The sequence below is a fragment of the Grampus griseus genome, assembly GCF_964374135.1.
Source record: "Grampus griseus genome assembly, chromosome: 10".
Classification (NCBI taxonomy): Eukaryota; Metazoa; Chordata; class Mammalia; order Artiodactyla; family Delphinidae; genus Grampus; species Grampus griseus.
Window position 1 is genome coordinate 55,965,354 of NC_139004.1, and position 19,630 is coordinate 55,984,983.

At 48.0% G+C, this 19,630-nt stretch overlaps 1 protein-coding gene across 2 annotated transcripts in view; it reads left to right on the forward strand.

Moving 5' to 3' along the window:
- Positions 1–13,575: 13,575 nt before the first annotated feature.
- The window catches only part of ITGA9 (integrin subunit alpha 9), a gene marked incomplete at its 5' end in the record, with an annotated part of 366,449 nt that continues 360,394 nt past the window's right edge, over positions 13,576–19,630 (forward strand). Inside the window, one exon of one of the 2 annotated variants that reach the window (XM_082664510.1) lies at positions 13,576–13,760. In XM_082664510.1, the coding sequence (XP_082520636.1) occupies positions 13,576–13,760 (185 nt within the window). The remainder of the gene's footprint in view (positions 13,761–19,630) is intronic. The other variant, XM_082664511.1, reaches the window with a different exon arrangement.

Here is a 19,630-nt window from a genome sequence, read left to right on the forward strand (position 1 = left end):
CTACCAGGGAAGCCCTGAAACATTTTTGATCATCAGAAGCGGTGGTTGAAACTTCAGGTGTCAGAACAGGAGGATGAAAACAAATTGGCCCTGGCTGACTCACTTTACACTCTGCACTGTGCATGCCTTATTTTCTTCAACTTTCGTGAACAGGCAGAGGTGAGGAAACTGGGTCACCATGGACATCAAGAAGCTGTAGGCCAGTAATCCAGGAGGCAGGATTTGAACCCTGAACTTAATGATTCCAGACCTTCCACTGGGCCCTCTCAAATTCACGCTAAATCGTTAGCAAAGTCACCGATATCCTCCATCTCTGCTCTGAAGTCTTCTTTTGCTTTCTTGATTTAAGTGAAACCCTTACTCTTGTCTTGTGACTCTGATTCCCCTGCAGCTTTCTCCAGCTTGTGTCGGCAGTGGGAGGTGGGGGAGGGGGTGTTTTTCCCCACGCCCCTTGGATGACTGGCCTGAAGGTCCACCTTGTTCCTCATCGTAGCTTCCAGACTGCAGGACCATGGCGTCCAGACTCTGGTGAACAGGGGGCCTGTGACCTCTTGAGAAGGGGTCATCTGGGGTTGCACTGGTGATGTGAGCTCCAGGGAGCAACTGCCTGTGTGTGTCGGGCTGGTAGGCAGAGGCGTGGGGTCGCAGGCCTGATACGGGGTGTGGTTCGGAAGGCTGCCCAGGCGTGCCGTCCTGCATGTGCACCTCTGGGCCCACCCCACCCTTGCTGGTCCTTCCCTCGGGGCTTTGCCTTCCATTCCCACGCTTGGCCTCAGCCCACACTCTCTTGTGCCAAGAATTGAGGTTTAAAGTCTTATTGAATAATCCTTCACCAAAGATGTGTTGTCAACCAGTGGTGACTGAATTCTTCCTGGTCACCTGTGGACATCGGTTGGATGTATCAGTTAATGTTTGCTGCTTAAAGCAGCCCCACTTATCAAGCTCATAACTCTGCAGGGTGGCCCTTTGGGCTGGATCCGCTGGGCATTCTTCCCATCTCAGCTGGGCTCACTCATGCACCCAGAGTCAACTCTGTGTCCGCTGAGACTGGCTGGTCCAGGGGCCAGGGCGCCTGGTCTCTGCTGCGTCATCAGCCCGAGTCTAGCAGGGAGCGCGTGCTTGTTCACGGGCAGCATAGCAGGGGGCTGGGAGCAGGTAAGAGCCCGCAGACCTTGAGGCCCAGGCTCCCACCCTGCACGCCATCGCTTCCACTACATTCTGTTGGTCAAAGCAAGTCACCGGGCCAGCCTGATTGAAGGGCTGGGGACACAGGCTCCACTTTAATGAGAAGTGTTGCAAAGTCATATTGCAAGGGGGTATGGGTAACTGTGCCCCCCCCCCCTTTTTTTTTCTAGTGCAGTATCACCATAGGCCAGCATGCAGATCCTGCAGCTGTAAGGAGAGAGGGAGAACTTTTATCCCTGGGCCATCCCATCTTTGAGTTTTGTATAGGTCCTGGCTGTGATGCTCTGCCTGCCAGTTGTGGTGGGTTCCGTGGGGTCCCCTGTCCTCTGACCTTGGACGGCTGTGTGTGAGCAACGTGGCTGCTCTCACAGAGGCTTGGTGGAAGCTCTCAGAGGCGTGCTGGGGCGTAAGAGCCTCCCGATCTTCCCAGGCAGCTGTCAGACCTGGAGCTGGTTGGCAAGGCCTCAGCCGTTCATATCTAATCTGAGTGCTGATTGTTGGAGGTGGTTTTGCTTTGATTGTCCCTGGGAGGCAAGAGCTGCTCCAGGTCTGTGGCCATTTATGGGCAGAGCAGAGGCTGGTCCTCACTGCGTAACACGACGGAGTTCGTGGTGGGGGTCACGTTCTGCCCAGCGACCTTGGCAAGTCACCATCCCAGCCCTTGCTGAGTGCCTCCCGAAGCGTCATTTCCCTCCTCGTAGAGGTTATATAATTACACCTTCTCTCTGGCAATCTTGTTTTCCCCTCACTGCTGGACCATCACCATCTGGGTGCTGATACTGCTCCTGCGTCAAAACATAAAGCTCTCGGATTCCGCATCTTCCCCCACCTATTGCCCCGTTTCTCTATTCCTCTTTAGAGAACACTTTAAAAAAGAGATAACTTTAAAAAAGAGATAACTGGGACTTCCCTGGTGGCACAGCGGTTAAGAATCCGCCTGCCAATGCAGGGGACACGGGTTTGATCCCTGGTCCGGGAAGATCCCACATGCCGCAGAGCAGCTAAGCCTGTGCGCCACAACTGCTGAAGCCCACACGCCTAGAGCCCGTGCTCTGCAACAAGAGAAGCCACCGCAATGAGAAGCACGCACACTGCAATGAAGAGTAGCCCCCGCTTGCCACAACTAGAGAAAGTCCTTGGGCAGCAACGAAGACCCAATGCAGCCAAAAAAAAAAAAAAAAAAAAAAAAAAAGATAACTATACTCACTGTCCCTGACATGTTTGCTTCCATTCCCCTTAAACCCCTCCTTGGAAACTGCTCTTGGCCAGGTCCATTGCTAAGGCAGGTGGTCTCGCTGGGTCTCACCTGATTCGCACATGTGGCCCCTTTGTCTTTCAGGAACCCCCTCCCCTCACTTGGAATCCACTTCTGCCTCGCTGGCTGGGGCATCCTTGCTTCCCTGACTGCTGACAACCTAGGGCCCTGGGATTCAGGCTCCAGGACTTTCCTCTCTCTTATCTGCATCCCCTCGGCGATCTCATACTGTCTCATGGCTTTAAACGCCCACTACGTGCCAACGATGCTCATTTTATATCTCCTTTCTGGTCCCCAGACTCACCGAACTGCCCATTCAACATTTCCATTTAGATGTCTAATTGCACCTCGACTTTAGCGTGTCCCAGACTGAATCTTGATCCCCCTAGATCTGCTCCTGCCACGTCACCCCCTATCAGTTGAAGGCTTTCCTTTTTCCCTTGCTCACCAACTCCTAATGATCACTGAATCCTCAGAGCTCTGCCTTCAGTTTGGGGGTTTGCATTTTTTCCTTTCTGATGTAACTATTTTTGAATATGTTAAACATTTGTGCAGTTCCAAGTCAAAACAGTATTAAAAGGTATCCTTAGAGAAATCTCATTTCCCTCCCGACAGTCTTTACCCCGTTTTTCAGTGTTCCTTCTGGCAAAAATAAGCACATGTATTTATTTTCCCCTTTTTCTTACACCAAAATTGGCATACTATATGCATTGTTCCACCTCTTGCTTTTTTCACTTAACAATATATTGTAGAGATCACTCCATTGCACAGAGAACTTCCTCATTCTTTTTACAGCTGCATCAGAATTTCATTGCATGGATGTAATTTATTCAACCAGACCCCTACTGACAAACATTTGAGTTGTTTCCAGTTGAGTTGCTATTACAAATAGGGCTGCAATGAATGGCCTTGTGTATATGTTGTTTTGTGCTTTGGAAGGATGTTTTCAGGGCCCCACAGGGGCCCACTCATGGAACATTCTGCCTGCTATTGTCTGTGTCTCCTATTGTTAGCTTTTGGAAATGGCTTCTTGGTGCTGTGGAGTTCAGCTACATCCTGCTGGATGTAGCCTGCTGGACCCGTCCATTTCTAATGTAGGAGTGTTGAAGTCTCCAACTCTGATAGTGGATTCATCTACTTCTTTATCTTTGATTTTCTGCAGTTTGAATACAATATGCCTAGATGTATGGTTTCTTTTATCTTTTTTTCTTTTCCTTAAGGTGTACACTTCATTGAACTGATCAAGTCAGTGTACAGGTAAGCCCTGGATGTCTCCACACCTTAGCCTGCTCCCTGGGGACTCATTCTCTCTTTCACTTCCTTCCTTCCTTCCTCCCTTCCTCCCTTCCTCCCTTCCTCCCTTCCTCCCTCCCTCCCTTCCTCCCTTCCTCCCTCCCTCCCTTCCTCCCTGCCTCCCTCCCTCCCTCCCTCCCTCCCTCCCTCCCTCCCTTGCTTCCTTCCTCTCTTTCTTTCTTTTGGCATTTTTCCTTCTTGGTGTTCTCTGAGCTTCCTGGATCTGTGGTTGAGTGTCTGACATTAACTTGGGGCAATTTCTCAGTCATTATTGCTTTAAATTTTTCTTCTGTTCCTTTCTCTCTGTCTTTCCTTCTTTTGGTGCTTCCATTATATGTATACTGCACATTTTGTAGTTGTCCCACAGTTCTGGTTATTCTGTTCCTTTTTTTTCCCTGGTCTTTTTTCTCTCTAATTTTCAGTTTTAGAAGTTTCTGTTGACATATCCTCCAGCTCAAAGAGTCTTTCCTCAGTCATGTCCAGTCTACTAAATGATCCCATCAGAGGGATTCTTCATTTCTGTTACTGTATTTTTGATCTCTCATTTTGCCATCATGGGAAATCCTGGAACTTCTAGGTTGACTGCATGAATCCCAAAGAGAAAGCCAATAAAAAAGCAGGGAGGAGAAGGAGAAAATCTGAGTCATTGGGGATATCTTTTACAGTTGCTGGATCAAGTCTCACATGAAGCCAGAACTAAATCTGGATTTTTAATGGACATACCCAGTAAAAAATTCTTTTATATTATGAGTCAGCTTGAAGTGAATTTTCTGTCACTTGGTGCCTCAGAGAGTCCTCACTGACTCTATACCTCATAGGCTTATTGTGAGGTTTAAATAAAATTGCACTTAGCAAACGAAGCATGGCACACAAGTAATACTCAGTGAATGGTTACCAATATTGTTATTATGATATATTTATTTTTACAGTTATGTGTGCTTTTTATTCCATATCCTAACATTGGCATGTTTCTGTTTCTCTTTTTGGTATTATTTAGTTTCTACCCCCAAAGGAGAGAGGCTGAGGGAGGGGACTGATCAGCCCTGGGCTTCTGACCACCAGCTTCAGCCTCGGGTCCTCCTTGCAAAACCACAGCTGGGGAACAACACAGAGACCACGTGGTGTGGTTCTAATTCCTCTGACATCTCATTTTCATTCTTCAATGATATTTATCTGCATCCAGCTTACACATAAATGTTTCCAGTAAAATGTTCCAAGTGCCTTTTTTCAGAAATCTGAATCCACATGAAAACAATGGCAACAAGAAAAAGGTGTAAACTTTCCAGAACAGGCCCAGATTTTGAAAATGTGATAAAGAGGTTATTGTGCGTCCGAACTTTTCACACAAGAATTGGAGGAGATTTAACACCAGGAATAATAAACCGAGGAAAACCAGCTAATGCAGAGCAGATGGGCCTGCAGGGCAGTGCTAAGCATTTCAATGTCTTTCCTCTTGGACCTTTGGACTCCAGATGACTGAGTGCTGGTTTCTCTAGCTCCAAATAAAGTTAATGCAATTGGGGAAACCATCAGTATGGCTGGTTTGATTTCTGGAGTGATTAGTGGATTAAAGTTTTTCAAGACTGTACTATGTGGTGGGCATTTGACATTCACTACTTGAATCCTGACCACAGCTCCATTTTACTGATGAGAAAACTGAGGTTTTAAAAGCACAAATCACTTGCTGAAGGGCCCATAGCCAATATGAGAGCCAGGATCAGTCCTAGGTCTGTCTCATTGCATACGCTGTGGTTCTGCAAACTGGGTAACAAGAGAGCAGGGAAAAGGGGTCGTGGTCACACAAATTTGAGAAACTCTGTGTGTGTATGTGTGTGGGTGTATATCTACATAGTAAAAGCCTTATTAAGGTATAATTGATCTGCAATAAGCTATACGTGTTTAAATCATACAACTCAATAAGTTTTGACCCGTGTCTATCTGCATGAAACCCTCACCACAATCAAGATAGTGAACATCTCCATTACTTCCAGTAGTTTCCTCGTGCCCCTTTGTAATTCCTCCCTCTTCTCCCTCCCACCGTTGATCCCAGACAATCGCTGATCTCCTTTCTGTCACTGTGGATTAGTTGTACTTTCTAGAGTTTTATATAAATTGAATCATACCAGATGTAGTCTTTGCCTGTCTTCTGTCACTTGGCATAATTTTTTGAGATTCACTCATGTTATTACATGTTTGTTCCTTTATAGGACTAAGTGGTGTTCCATTTATGAATCTGCCACAATTTATCTACTCATCTATAGATGGACATGGAGGTTGTTTCCAGTTTTGAGCTATTACAAATAAAGTTGCTGTGAACATTCGTGTTCAAATCTTTATATGACGTAAGCTTTCTTGGATAAATACCTAAGAGTGGAAGGGCTAGATCATATGGTAGGTATATGTTTAACTTTTAAAGAAACTGTTAAACTGTCTTTCAAAGTGGTTGCACCATTTTACCAGCAGTGTATGGTAGTTCTCGTTCCTCCTCATCAGCACTTGGTGTGGTCAGTCTTTTAAATGTTTACAATCCTAATAGGTATGTAGTGATATCAGATTTTCTTATGGTTTTAATTTGCATTTCCCTAATGACTAATAATATCGAGTATGTTTTTCTGTGCTTGTTTACATCTATATATCTTCTTTAGTTAAGTGTTTGTTCAAATGATTTGCATATTTTAATAGAGTTGTTTCTTACTGAGATTTGAGAGTTCTTTATACTTACTGGATGCAAGTCTTTTAATAGATATATGTTTTACAAAGATTTTTCTTCAGGTCTGGGGTTGTATTTTCATTCTCTTGCCAATGTCTTTTGAAGAACAGAAGTGTTTTGTTTTTTTTTTTAAACTCTGGTGAAGTCCAATTTATTTTAAAATTTATTGAAGTATAGTTGATTTACAATGTTGTGTTAATTTCTGCTGTACAGCAAGGTGATTCAGTTATACATATGTATATACATCCTTTTTCATATTCTTTTCCTTTATGGGTTATCACAGGATATTGAATATAGTGCCCTGTGCTATACAGTAGGACCTTATTGTTTATATCTGTTGAAGTCCACTTTATAGTCCACATTTCTTCTACTTCATATTTTTAAAACCTTAGGTACCTTCTGGAAGAATTCTTGGCTTGATATTACAACTCACAAATTTGCTCTTTGGCAACCTGTTCAGCCTATATGTTGAATTTTTTTCAATGATCAGATACTTAAAATCATTCATCATGTTTGCAACATGGTAATCTTACATCTCCCTGAGAATAGCAGTTATTCAGTTCAGTTCAGTCTATGAGCTTTGTTTTCTCGGTGTAATTGTAACACTTGGTAAGAGGGTGACATCTTTCTTGCACAGCTGCTTGGTGATGCTTAGCTGAGGGGTCATGTATTTGAGGACCCCTGTTGGCTGGTCTTTGCCTGTTGTGCCCACTTCGAGGATGAGGAATGAGAGGCAACACAGCACCACCAGAGGGCGCTTTCTTGGGGGCAGGAACTCCTCACTCCTCCCTGGTGCAGTCAGCCCCCTGGGACACTGTCTAAAGACTCATACTCCATGGTCCTGCATGGAAGCGGTCACCTTTACTGCTGCTGCCTAGTCCCAGGGGCAATGAGGACAAGGCATGGACCTGACAGCTCCTACTCAGGTGCCCCAGCTCGTGCCCCGTCAGGGGCTCCAAGCTGCTCTTTTCCTTCTCTCCCATACATACCTTCAGGCTTTGAGCATCGTTGGAATCACCGCCCAACTTCTATCTACTTCTATGCAAGAGTCCTCTCCCATGTGTACCTAAGTATAGAATTCCTTTCAAAATCTGATTAGACTGCCTTCCGTATTTCAGGGATTTTAAATATTTCGTATCTAAAAGGAAACCCCTTCCAATTTTCTAACATTATTATGGATCAAAAACACATTTGTCTCATTTCTAGGGCTTCCCTGGTGGCGCAGTGGTTGAGAGTCCGCCTGCTGATGCAGGGGACGCGAGTTCATGCCCCGGTCCGGGAAGATCCTATATGCCGTGAAGCAGCTGGGCCCGTGAGCCATGGCCGCTGAGCCTGCGCGTCCGGAGCCTGTGCTCCACAACGGGAGAGGCCACAACAGCGAGAGGCCCGCGTACCGAAAAAAAAAACAAACAAAAAAACCACATTTGTCTCATTTCTAGAGACTTGTGATGGGAGGAGAGGCTGTAACTGATGCTTCATTGTCCAACCTGAATGGAACCTGTGGGCAGTATTTGCGTCTGTAGAAGAATCTCAGTATTTGAAAGGCCACCAGTGCAGACCACATATGCTAAATGTTGCCATGGCAATTTGGTTTGCACCTTTTTTCTTTTGGCCTCCCCACGTGGCACGCGAGATCTTAGTTCCCTGACCAGGGATTGAGCCCCTGCCCCGTGCAGTGGAATAGCGGAGTCTTAACCACTGGACCACCAGGGAAGTCCCTTCATTTGCAACTTTGATGTTTGTACATTGGGGAAAGTTTACCAGGGCCCACCATCTGAGGGGAACGCATGACCATTGTTAGAAATGAAAACCTGCCCATTTCTCTCCATGCTGGAAGGGCCACGTGTCTGTGCTACTGTTGACAGTCCCAGCTGAGCCCAGACTTTCAGTCATTCCCACCAAAGCACCAGACGTGTGAATCAAGCCATCTTGGATCCTGTAGACAAGCCCAGCCGCCAGGTAAGTACCACTGAGACCCTCAGGTGATGCCACATGAAACAGAACTGAAGAATTGCCCCGCCAAGCCCCAGTTCCTTAGCAGGCTGCTCAGTGCTTGAGCTGTAACAGTGAAGCCCTTCTGGAGAGCAGTCTAGTGAGGGAAGCAGATGACAGACCAGTTAATAACATTATGAAAGGGGTTGAAATGGGGGGAGATGGCTGGCAAAGAGTGCTTTAGGAGCACCGAGGAAGGGTATCTTTTAGCTGCACGTATACAGGCACTGTACACAGTGCACTTAAACCCTGTGAACAGTGGGTAGCAGCTGCGGGAAATCTCCAAGGAGGACATTTCTGGAGTCTTCACCAATGGCCCACATCTGGGAAACTGGTGAGAGGCAGATTTGACAATTTGCTACAGTCATTGTAGAGAAGGAAGCCCAGCTGGTGTGGGCCGCTTGCGTGAGGATGAGGTCGTGGCTGCACCACTGTGAGTTACGTCTTAGCCTTCCACAAGCTGTACCTGAAGCACGTGGGGATGTGAGGTCTTGAACTTTTAAGCCAAAAAAGGCTCTAAAATGGCTCACTTAACAAGGAAGCTACTTTAAGGACAGTGCTTTGAATTTTTCTCTTTTAATCCAAATGCAAATAGCTACTTCTAAGAGTAAAAGAAATTGCATAATAATAATGATTAAATCGCTAACGCTTGTCACTGGCTTCCCATGTGCCAAATACTGTACTGTGTGCTTTAGGAGGCATATTTCGCTGAATCCCCCACAGCAACCCTCTGTGATCCTCTCTTTACAAATAGGGAAACTGAGGCTTGGAGAGGTTAAGGAACTTCTCAAGGTGACATACATGATGTTATGGCTGAACGTGTGTGTCCTCCCAAAATTCATGCGTTGAAGTCCTAACCCCCAGCGTGGCTGTGTATGGAGTAAGGAAGTAATTGAAGTTAAATTAGGTCATAAGAGTGAAGCCCCATCCCAACAGGATTAGTGCCTTTATGAGAAGAGACGCCAGAGAGCTGCCTCTCTCTCCATGTGTTTGCCCAAAGAAGAGGTCGTGTGACACATAGCAAGAGGTTGGCCGTCTGCAACCCAAGGGAAGAGTTCTCACCAGTCACTGACCCTGGTGGCACCTTGATCTTGGACTTTCAGCTTTCACAACTGTGAGGAAGTAAATTTCTGTTGTTTAAGCCACCCAGTCTGTGGGATTTTGTTATGGTGGCCCCAGCAGGTTATATACCTGACAACCCACCACACTGGGATTATGAGCACCAGAGCCCCTGACTCATCACCCTGAACTGCCTCCTAGAAATATCATCATTTGAAAAGTTTTACATTTTGTAAAGTGGCATATGCTAGTTTAAATTGACATGAGACATGTTTTCAAAACTTGACATTATCGGGACATCCCTGGTGGTGCAGTAGTTAAGAATCCACCTGCCAATGCAGGGGACATGGCTTCGATCCCTGGTCCGGGAAGATCCCACATGCCGTGGAGCAACTAAGTCTGTGCGCCACACCTACTGAGCCTGCGCTGTAGAGCCTGCGAGCCACACCTACTGAGCCTGCGTGCTACAACTACTGAAGCCCACACGCCTAGAGCCCATGCTCTGCAACAAGAGAAGCCACCACAGTGAGAAGCCCGTGCACCGCAACGAAGAGTAGCCCCTGCTCGCGGCAACTAGAGAAAGCCTGCGCGCAGCAACGAAGACCCAAAGCAGCCAAAAATAAATAAAATAAATAAAAAAATAAAACCTTGGCATTGTCTATGCTAACATTGTTGGTTGTTACTTAAAGCAGTTTCACTAAATTTGGATCTCTGGAAAAAACATTTTTTTTGAGCATGGAAGCAGGTTGGAAATATTGCACCCAGTAATAACAGTGAGACTTTTGGCATATGAAATACTTCAGTGGGAAAGTATTTGCTTAAATCTTTGCCTGCTATTATAGTTGAAGGTTTGGTGATAGTATTTGCCCTTCCCATGAACTTCCTGGATTTCAAAACCATGTGGAAGTGTAGCTTGTCTTATACGAAAAATAAAGTCGGAGAACTTTTAAAGAATTAACATCAAGAAATGCATTAAGCTAAGTATCAGTTATTTAGAGAATGATTATCTGGTGTGTGAATGATCTTGGTCCTTTTATTTCTCCCCCTCCTTTGACAATACCATGAGGATACTTTTCTTCCACAGGTTGGCTGCTGTCCTTCTTAACCTCTACTGGGAGTGCAAGCAGGTGTCAGCCCCTCGACAGAGGCCAGGCTGTTCTGACAGGCTTTCACTTTGATGAATGCTTTGGCTTTATGGGTGGAGCATCTTTTACATCCACTGCTGGCTTTCTGTAGACCATTTAAGCAGTACAAAAGGAAAGATAGATGATAAGGAAGTAGGTAGATGGATAGATGATCCATAAATCAGCAAGAACAGCCCACAATCTGAGCTATAACCATTACAGGTTATATATAAATATATATTATATATATATATAAAACATATATATAATATATATAAATGACATATAACATATATATAACCAGTTATATATATATATGTGTATATATATATATATGAACATATAACATTTCAGGTGAACATCCAGACCTCTTTTTTTGGAGGAGTTATTAATTTTATTTATTGCTTATTCATTTCCTATTTCACCAATTTCCTCTGTATTATTTCCATTCTTTTTTATTTTTAAAAAATTTTAAAAATTAATATCATTTTAAAGGTTACACTCCATTTAGTTATTACAAAATATTGGCTACATTCCCCGTATTGTACAATACATCCTTGAGCATATCTTACACCTAATAGTTTGTATCTCCCATTCTTCCACCCCTCTATTATCTCTCCCCCCTCCCCACTCAGACCTCTTTTTATGAGCATGTATACATATAGATGTAACAGATCATCATATTTTGAGCATATTAGACCTCGTAGGATGCAGCTCAAACAGTGCTTACAGGGAAATTTAGTGTATGTGTATACACATGTATTATATATAGTATATATTTTATATAATATATATTATATACTATATAAAATGTATATAATAGAAAAGAATTAGAAAAATAGTAAGGCTAAAAATCTAAGCAACTATCTCAAGGAGCTAGAGAAGAGTATTGCAAATTAAATCCAGAGAAAGTAGAAGGAAAGATAATTAAAAACAGAAATCAAATAAAAATTTAAAATTAAAAAGTAAATGCATTATAGAAAGAAAACCACCAAAGTTAAAAGTGGGTTCTTTGAAATAATTAAGAAAATTAATAGCTCCTACAAAGACAGATCAAGAAATAAAGACCAAAAATACAAATTACAAATACAGTCAAGGAAAGACAAGGGCTTGAACTGAACCCAGTAGATGAGAATGAGTTGGTGGATTTGAAAGCTTGAGGAGGTGGAATAAACAGACTGGTTGGATTGGGTGTGGGAGAGAAATAGGTGTGACAGTTTGTGCTGAGCTCTCTCTTAGGTGACTGGGTGGCCAAGGGGCGCCACTAGTGAGACTGGTAGCTCAGATGGAGAACCAAGCTTGGTGAAATTCGGCTAAAACCAACTTTTCCCAATTTAATTTTATTGCTTTTTTTACTTGCTACCTAAAAGCCAATTCCCGCCCCCCCCCCCAAAAAAAAACCCCAGAAAATAACAAGTGTTGTGAGAATGCAGAGAAATTGAAACTCTGTGCACTGTTTGTGGGGAGGTAAAATGCAGCACAGTCACTCTGGAAAAGTGTGGCAGTTCCTCAAAATATTAAACATAGAATTACTATGTGATCCAGCAATTCCACTTCTCGGCATATACCCTAAAGAATGGAAGGCACTTGTCTCGAACAGATAACTGTATACCTATGTTAATAGCAGTATTATTCACAATAGCCAAAAAGTGGAAACAAACCAAATGTCTTTCAAAGGATCGACAGATAAAGAAAATGTGGTGTGTAAGTACAGTCTTTAAAAAGGAAAGAAATTCTGATGCGTGGTACAACATGAATGGACTTTGAGGACATTATGCTAAGTGGATTGTCAAACATGAAAAGACAAATACTGTATGATTCCACTCATGTGGGGTACTTAGAGTAGCGAAATTCACAGACAGAATGGTTGCCAAGGGCTAGAGGGAGGGGAGAAAAGAGGAGTTACTGTTTAATGGATATAGAGTTACAGTTCTGCAAGATTAAAGTTCTAGAGGTGGCTGGTGGTGGCTGCACAATAATGTGAATGTACTTAATGCCACCAAACTGTACACTTTAAGATAGTTAAGATGGTGAATTGTATGTTATGTGTATTTTATCCAGTTAAACACACACACATGCACACAAGGCTGGACCCCAACCCAAGGTTCTGAATCAGCAGGTCTGGAGTGGGATCTGCTGATTGGCCTTTCTATTGGCATTCTATTGTAGTCAATAAGTTCTCAGGTGATGCTGATGCTGCCGGTGCGGAGACCACACTTAGGGATAAGTGGTTAGGAGGCCTGGTGAGTATCATGTGGAGGGGTCCTCTGCTTGCTCCCTCGTGGCTATCCTTGTTATTTACAACGGCCGGCGTTTATGGAGGGCTTGCCTGCTACAGGTTATCTCACAGTTGGGTGAAGGGGCAGCAGATGGGCAGGGCTAGAGTAGATAAACTTCACCCGGCTTCCTTTGGTTCTTGGTGTGAGTGTAAGGCTGAGAGGGAACCAGAGACGCAAATAAAGACCGAGTACAATAGAGCGCACAGCCGCGGGGAGAATTAGGGTCGCCTAGGGACCGAGCGCCCAGGGCGCTATCTGGAAGGGGACGTGGGGCGCCTGGGCAGGTCTCCAGACTCCTCCGCGGCCGCGGGAGGCGGAGGGGGACTCGTGGCCCGCAGAGGGCGCTGCTGCGCCGTCCCGCCGCCTGCCGCCCAGGCCGCCCACCCCGCGGGCGCGCCTCTCTGCAGTCCAGTGCCGACCGGCCGGGGACCCGCTTGTTCCGAGCGCGCACACTTCTCGGCCGGACGGAGGACGCCGCCAGCTCCTGGCCGCCCCTGTACTCGCCTGCGGCGGCAGCTCGGCGCACCGCCCCCGGCCCGGCACCGCGTCGCGCCCGCGTCCGAGCGCAGAACTCCGGCCCCAGGAACCTCCCGGCCGTTGGCGGACCCAGCAGCCCCGCCGCCGGCACGTTCGGCGCCCTGCTCTCGGGGCACAGGGGAGGGCGGCGGCCGGCTGGTAATGGGCGGCCCGGCGGCGCGGAGGGGCGCCGGGGGGCTCCGCGCGCTGCTCCTGGCGCTGGTGGCCGCGGGGAGCCCCGCGGGCGCCTACAATCTGGACCCGCAGCGCCCCGTGCGCTTCCAGGGTCCCGCCGGCTCCTTTTTCGGCTACGCGGTGCTGGAGCACTTCCACGACAACACGCGCTGGTGAGTGCCCTCCCGGCCCGGACCCTGACCCCGGCCCGGCTCGTCCCGCTGTAGCCGCCAGGCCGTCGCTGCCGCCGCCTTTCCGGCCTCTCCACGCCGCCGTCCCGAGGGGGCGATTTAAATGTCTCGGTTGTGCGTAGCTCGGCCGCCGAGGAAAGGCGGGGAGGAGGAAGGACGCCGGTTCCCGGTCCAGCGTACTGCCCGGTGGGCGCCCGAGTCGGAGGGGGCCGGGCGCCTCCCCGCCGGGGTTGCCCGTCGTTCGGCCTCCCAGCCAGACTCGGCTTAACTCTCTAGGTCGCAAAGTAACTTGGTTCTTCTGCCCCCGTGGGCCCCAGGCAGCCCGGCCAGAATCCCGAAGGCCCCGGGCTGCGGAGACAGACTCCTCAGTTCGGGGAACTCTTGGTGACACCCCACCCGCCTCGCCCCGGCTTTAAGCCTCTCCCGCCGGCTCTGCGCAGGAAGCAGGGTAACCCCGAGATGCGAGGGGAGTGTGCTGGGTGTGCGTGGGTTCGGGGAGCGGGGATGCCGACTGTGTGGTCCCCCTTCTCGCTCACCAGGCCCTCTGCGGAAGCGAGCCGAGAGGGTCCGGAGGCAGGGAAGGGGGATGGTCCTGGACCCCAGTGACAAGTCCGGTGGGACCGGTGGGTGATTTCTGGGGCAGCTACCCTGGAGACCGGTAGAGGTCAAGGAGTCCAGTTGCCCCCTGAATGTCCCCTTAAGAGTCCCAAGAGGTGGGAGCTCTCCCCATGAGGCACCACCTGTGAAGGGGCACGGAGTGCTCAACCCCAGGGGAGAAGCACCAGGGGAGCTTGGTCTCCCCTTGGCCCTTTCCTATGGACAAGAGGGAATGAAACAGCCACAGGAGGGGTCAACCCCTCCTCAAAGAGTTAGGGTGTGGGTAGTTCCCCAGTGGGGCCCCAGATGACAGCTGGTCTGGGGCTGGTTTTATTGTGTAGTCACCAGTGTGGACATCCTTGGGGGCTGCAGTCTGGGAGGGCGAGGTCAGCCTTGTGTGTGCGCTCAGCATGCAGTTCTGCTCGGAACTTGACAGAGGCTGATAGAAAAGGGAGGGTTTGTAGATTCGGGTCCTCTGGCGTTCCTGGAAAAGTGGGGACTCCGTGACCAGCCAGCCCTTTAACAATCATGCTGTTTAGGAGAGCTGCCTCCAAGAAAACAAGTTTTTAAGGTTTTTGTGTAGCTCCTGTCCAGTTCCCTATCTCTCTCCCTACCATTTACCCCAGTTGCTGAGTTTAAGACCAGCTGTCTTTTCTTGCACTTGCCAAATCCCCCTTTTAAAGCAAAGCAGGCTGACACCTTTTCTGTGTCCTCTGTACTCAGCGTCCACTGTGGACTTTGGTAGAGAAGGTAGCCTGGGCAGGAGCAATTGGAGAACACATCCCAGGATCCTAGCCCGGGCTCCCAAACCGTGTGACCTTGGCACAAAGCATGTTGGGAGGGCTGTTAAAGATAGAAGGGCTGGGGCTTCCCTGGTGGTGCAGTGGTTAAGAATCCGCCTGCCAATGCAGGGGACACGGGTTCGAGCCCCGGCCCGGGAAGATCCCACATGCCGTGGAGCAACTAAGCCCGTGCACCACAACTACTGAACCTGCGCTCTAGAGCTTGCGTGCCACAACTACTGAGCCCATGTGCCACAACTACTGAAGCCCGTGCGCCTAGAGTCCGTGCTCCACAACAAGAGAAGCCACTGCAATGAGAAGCCTGCACACTGCAGCAAAGAGTATCCCCAACCAGAGAAAGACCCAACGCAGCCAAAAATAAAAATAAAAAAATTAATTAATTAAAAAAAAATAGAAGGGCTACTCTGGGTAGGGTGCTGCTGAGGAGGGGCAGGCAGGGGAGCTGGAGCACCACATGGGGTCTGCAGCTCCGCAGCCTCATGGGTCTCTGAGCTCTTTGGGCCACGGGTAAAAGCTGCCCCATTTCGGAAGTGGGGGGAGTCAAGAGCAGATCTGACTTGGAAAAAGAGTCCAGCCTGCTTTGTTTTAAAAAGGTGATGAGGAAAGGCTGTGTGGTATGAATATTTCAAGTATATTTCAATATTTCAAGTATTTCAGGGGTCCATCCACAGCCAGGCTTCCGGTCTCAAAATCGCTCTCTCTTGCTTCTGATACTGAGTGGGCTGCTCTTTTTATTGGAGCGCTTGTCCCTATAGTTTTTCAAGTACCAACTAATCTCTACTGCAATCTATTTAAAGCAACTTTTCTTATTCCCTGCCCCCCCACTGCCTTAACTCTGTCTTAGTTTTTGCTTATCTCCTTGTCTTCTGTCCTCTTGTTATTTCTTCCTAGGTCTTCCTCCCTATTCTTTTCTCTCTCCTCTCCCTTCCCCCCAGTATTCTTGGTCTTAGACCTTGACGGTTATTCTCTGCTGATTATGCTGCCCAGTCTTGGTATGCCAGTGGTCTTTGAAGCAAGAGACTTTCAGAATCTCCTATTTTCAACTTCTTTCTTTTCTCTGTATCTTTAGAGGCTAGGCTTACTATGAGGCTAATGAAACTTCCACCAAAGACCTCTCACTTGCACAGGCCGCTCCCTACCAAGGCCCTGTGCCTAATTCTGTATTTGTAATTTTGTATTAATTTTCTTAAAAGTAGTCGCCCTATATTTGTAGGATTCAGGCCCTGTGGAATCTGGGTCTACCCTAGGTCTCTACCTTAACTCTGGGGTTGGTTGCTTGACTTAGTGACTGATTGTTGGTCTCTTCCTACCAGGCAGTCCTTGGGCCCTGGATCTTTTAGCTTTGCTTGAGGGACATGCAGGTTGTTTCCAATTATTCACAATTATAAACATCAGCCGGGTAAACATCCTTCTAACAAAAGCCTTGCGGACATCCTTAATTATTTCCTTTGAATAAGTTCCTGGGCTTAGAATTGCTGGGTCAGAGAGGGAGGGAGGTTTTAAAGCTTTTTCTCTGCGTTTCCAGAGTGCCAGTGAAGCTGAAGTGTGCACTTTAGGGAACTGTATTTAACTTTGGAGTAATTTACCAAAGGGCTGCTCCAGTCCAATGGAAGAGCATAGCCACCTACATGAGGGGGACTTAAAATAATGATCACAGAGAGTCAAACTGGGTGTGGGAGGTAAGTGACAGACACCAAGAGGACAATGTGTTAAAACTCTGAAAGGAAAAGGAGGCAGCGTTCACTAAGCCTTGTATCTGCTGTCTTTCTTTCTGAGCAGAAGTTACTCTTAAGCTTCTTCATTCAGTCTTCGTGGTTCAGTAGTTTTGCTTCGTGCCAATTAAACACCTCTGTACAGGTGGAAGGATTTGTTGTGTGTAGGGTAAGGGAGGGAGGAGAGTGTGCAGGGGGAGGGGCAGGGAGAGAGCCCAGGCACGACAGTCTGCAGGGGCCGGAACTGAAGGGTCCCCAGGTGCACATCACAAAGCTCCTGCATATGCTCCGTCAGTAGGACTAGTGCTTCTTCTCTAATCCCCTAACTGAGCATTCCTAGCAGTTCTCTTTTAAGTAATAATTCTCACTGATCAGAGGTCCTATCTCTCTGTGTAAGGAATGGGGTGGCCTCGCTTTCCGAGCCCTGGGGACTGCGTCCTGCATACGCAGTCATGTTGCATTGGGAGCAGAGTCCTGGACCCAGCCTCTCTCCAAGGGTTTGGCTTGAGTGGCCTCTGCTGTGTGTCATGCTCTGGGCAGTGAGCGTTGTCCCCATGGCCAGGTGGACCAGAATATGGCAGGCAGTGTGATATATGTCATTTGTATCAGTTTGGATGCAAACATGCAAGTGACTCGGTTTCTTTTTTCCCAGTGACACCCCGAGGGCATCTCCCTGCCCTGAGCTAGCGTCCTTCCCTAGACTTCCCACCACCTGGGTCTTCTTGCTCCCTTTGAACAATAGCAGGAGGTGCCAGGGAACACGGACAAAGCAGATTTCTGTCCCCTTCCTTTAGACACGGACTGGTTCCTCAGCTGCAGGGCAGACAACTGTAACACCCTGTGAGATAAATAAATGCAGCCCTGCTGGCTGGCGTAGAGCCCCAGAGCGGGTTTCTTTCACACCCTCCCTTCCCTCCTTCCTCTTGGCCCCAGACGCCCCGGAGTCCTAAGCGGTTGGGTGCATTGGCTTCCTTTCTGGAGACGTGCTTCCTGCCTCATCTCCGGGGATGCATCAAGACGGCTGTGCTCGGGCCCAGAGCAAGTGCTCGGAAATGGAAGAGGCGCCGGCGTTTTGCTTTGTTAAGGTTGTTAGAGCATCGCTCAGTGAGGAACAGGAGGTGATTCAGAGCCGAGGGGACCATAGCATCCTCAATTTGCATGATGGTTGAGAATTAAAAGAACAAACTAGATGGTCTGGCACTGCCAGTGCAGTTGCCGTGAGCCAGATATATTGCTGTCTAAATTAAAATTAATTACAACCAAATAAAATGAAGAATTCAGTCGTACAGTCATACTAGCCACATTTCAAGTGCTCAGTGGCCACGCGTGCCTCGTGGCTACTGTACTGGATAGCACACAGAACATTTTCACCGTCGCAGAAAGTGCTGGTACTGGTTTGGAGCAATGACTTGTGTCTTAAAGGGCTAGCTACACAGGGACTTCCCTGGTCGTCCAGTGGTTAGGCCTCGGCGCTTTCACTGCCATGGGCCTGAGTTCGATCCCTGGTCAGGGGACCAAGACGCCACAAGCCATGTGGTGCTGGCACCCCCCACCCCTACGGCAAAAAAAAATAAAAGGCTAGACAAAGATCAAAAGGCAGTGTAAGAAAAGTCGACCCTTGTATTTGAGTATGAAAACTGAAATGAGGGAGCTTAACTAAAAATTAAGACTAGGCAGCCTCTTTTCATCCATCAGACATTGGAGTGCCTACTCTGTGCTAAGGGCTGGGTATTCAAGAATGAAAAATGCACCCATAGCCTGATGGGTGAGAAGGTTGTGGGCTTCTCGTCTTGTGTGTCAGGCAGAGATGAGATGTGGGCTCCCATAGGGGAGAGGCTGGTCCTGGGGCAGCCCTAGGGACTTGTGATGGGCAGAGGAGAGTCCTGTGAAAGTAAAACCTTCAGAAGGGGGACCCTGGGATCATGGGCCCCGCTCCTCACCCCCAGCCCCACCCGGCTTTGCGAGGAGACACCCAGAAATGATGGTGGTAGCCGGGCCTTCTCCTAACCTCTGTGGTGACCTCTCTGTCGCGTTCTGTCCCATGTCAGGCTCTCAGGTGGGGCTGTAGCTTGACTTCCCCATATGGATTTTCTGGAAGTAGCTTTTTCAAACCTCGTCCTTGGTTCTTACTGGCCCTGCAGAGCCTGCTTTCTCAGAGCACTCAAGAAGGGATGACACATGTATGAGGCCCGAGTTCTAAGGGGACCCGGAAAGCATCCCTTGGGGTTTCCAGGACGTTTCCCTGAAGATCTCAGGAGGCTGGCGAGGGTGCTGTTTCCTGAGCTAGTGCTGAACGCTGGCCAGGGGAGAGGCAGCTGTGTCCCTCAGGAGAGAACCTTCCAGGGCAAGAAGACAGACTCTTCTCAGCCAGTTTCTAGCAGCCCATAGTGTGAAAGTGTGAAGGGCCGGGCCCTGGCCAGCTCTGAGTCCCTGGTGACCTGCTGCTGGTCAGGAAATGGTCTCCTTCTGATAACTCCCATTGTGATTTGTCTGGGGAAAATGCCATATTCACATTTGTTAAAAGCAGCCGTGGTGTTCTCAGAAATCATTTGTTTTCAAGGAAGTAGCATATAACTTTAAGAAATCAAAATGGGGACTTCCCTGGTAGTCCAGTAATTAAGACTCTGTGCTCCCCATGCAGGGAGACTTGGGTTCGATCCCTGGTCAGGGAACTAGATCCCGCATGCCGCAACTAAAGAGTCTGGAACTAAGATCCTGCACGTTGCAGCCAAGACCTGGT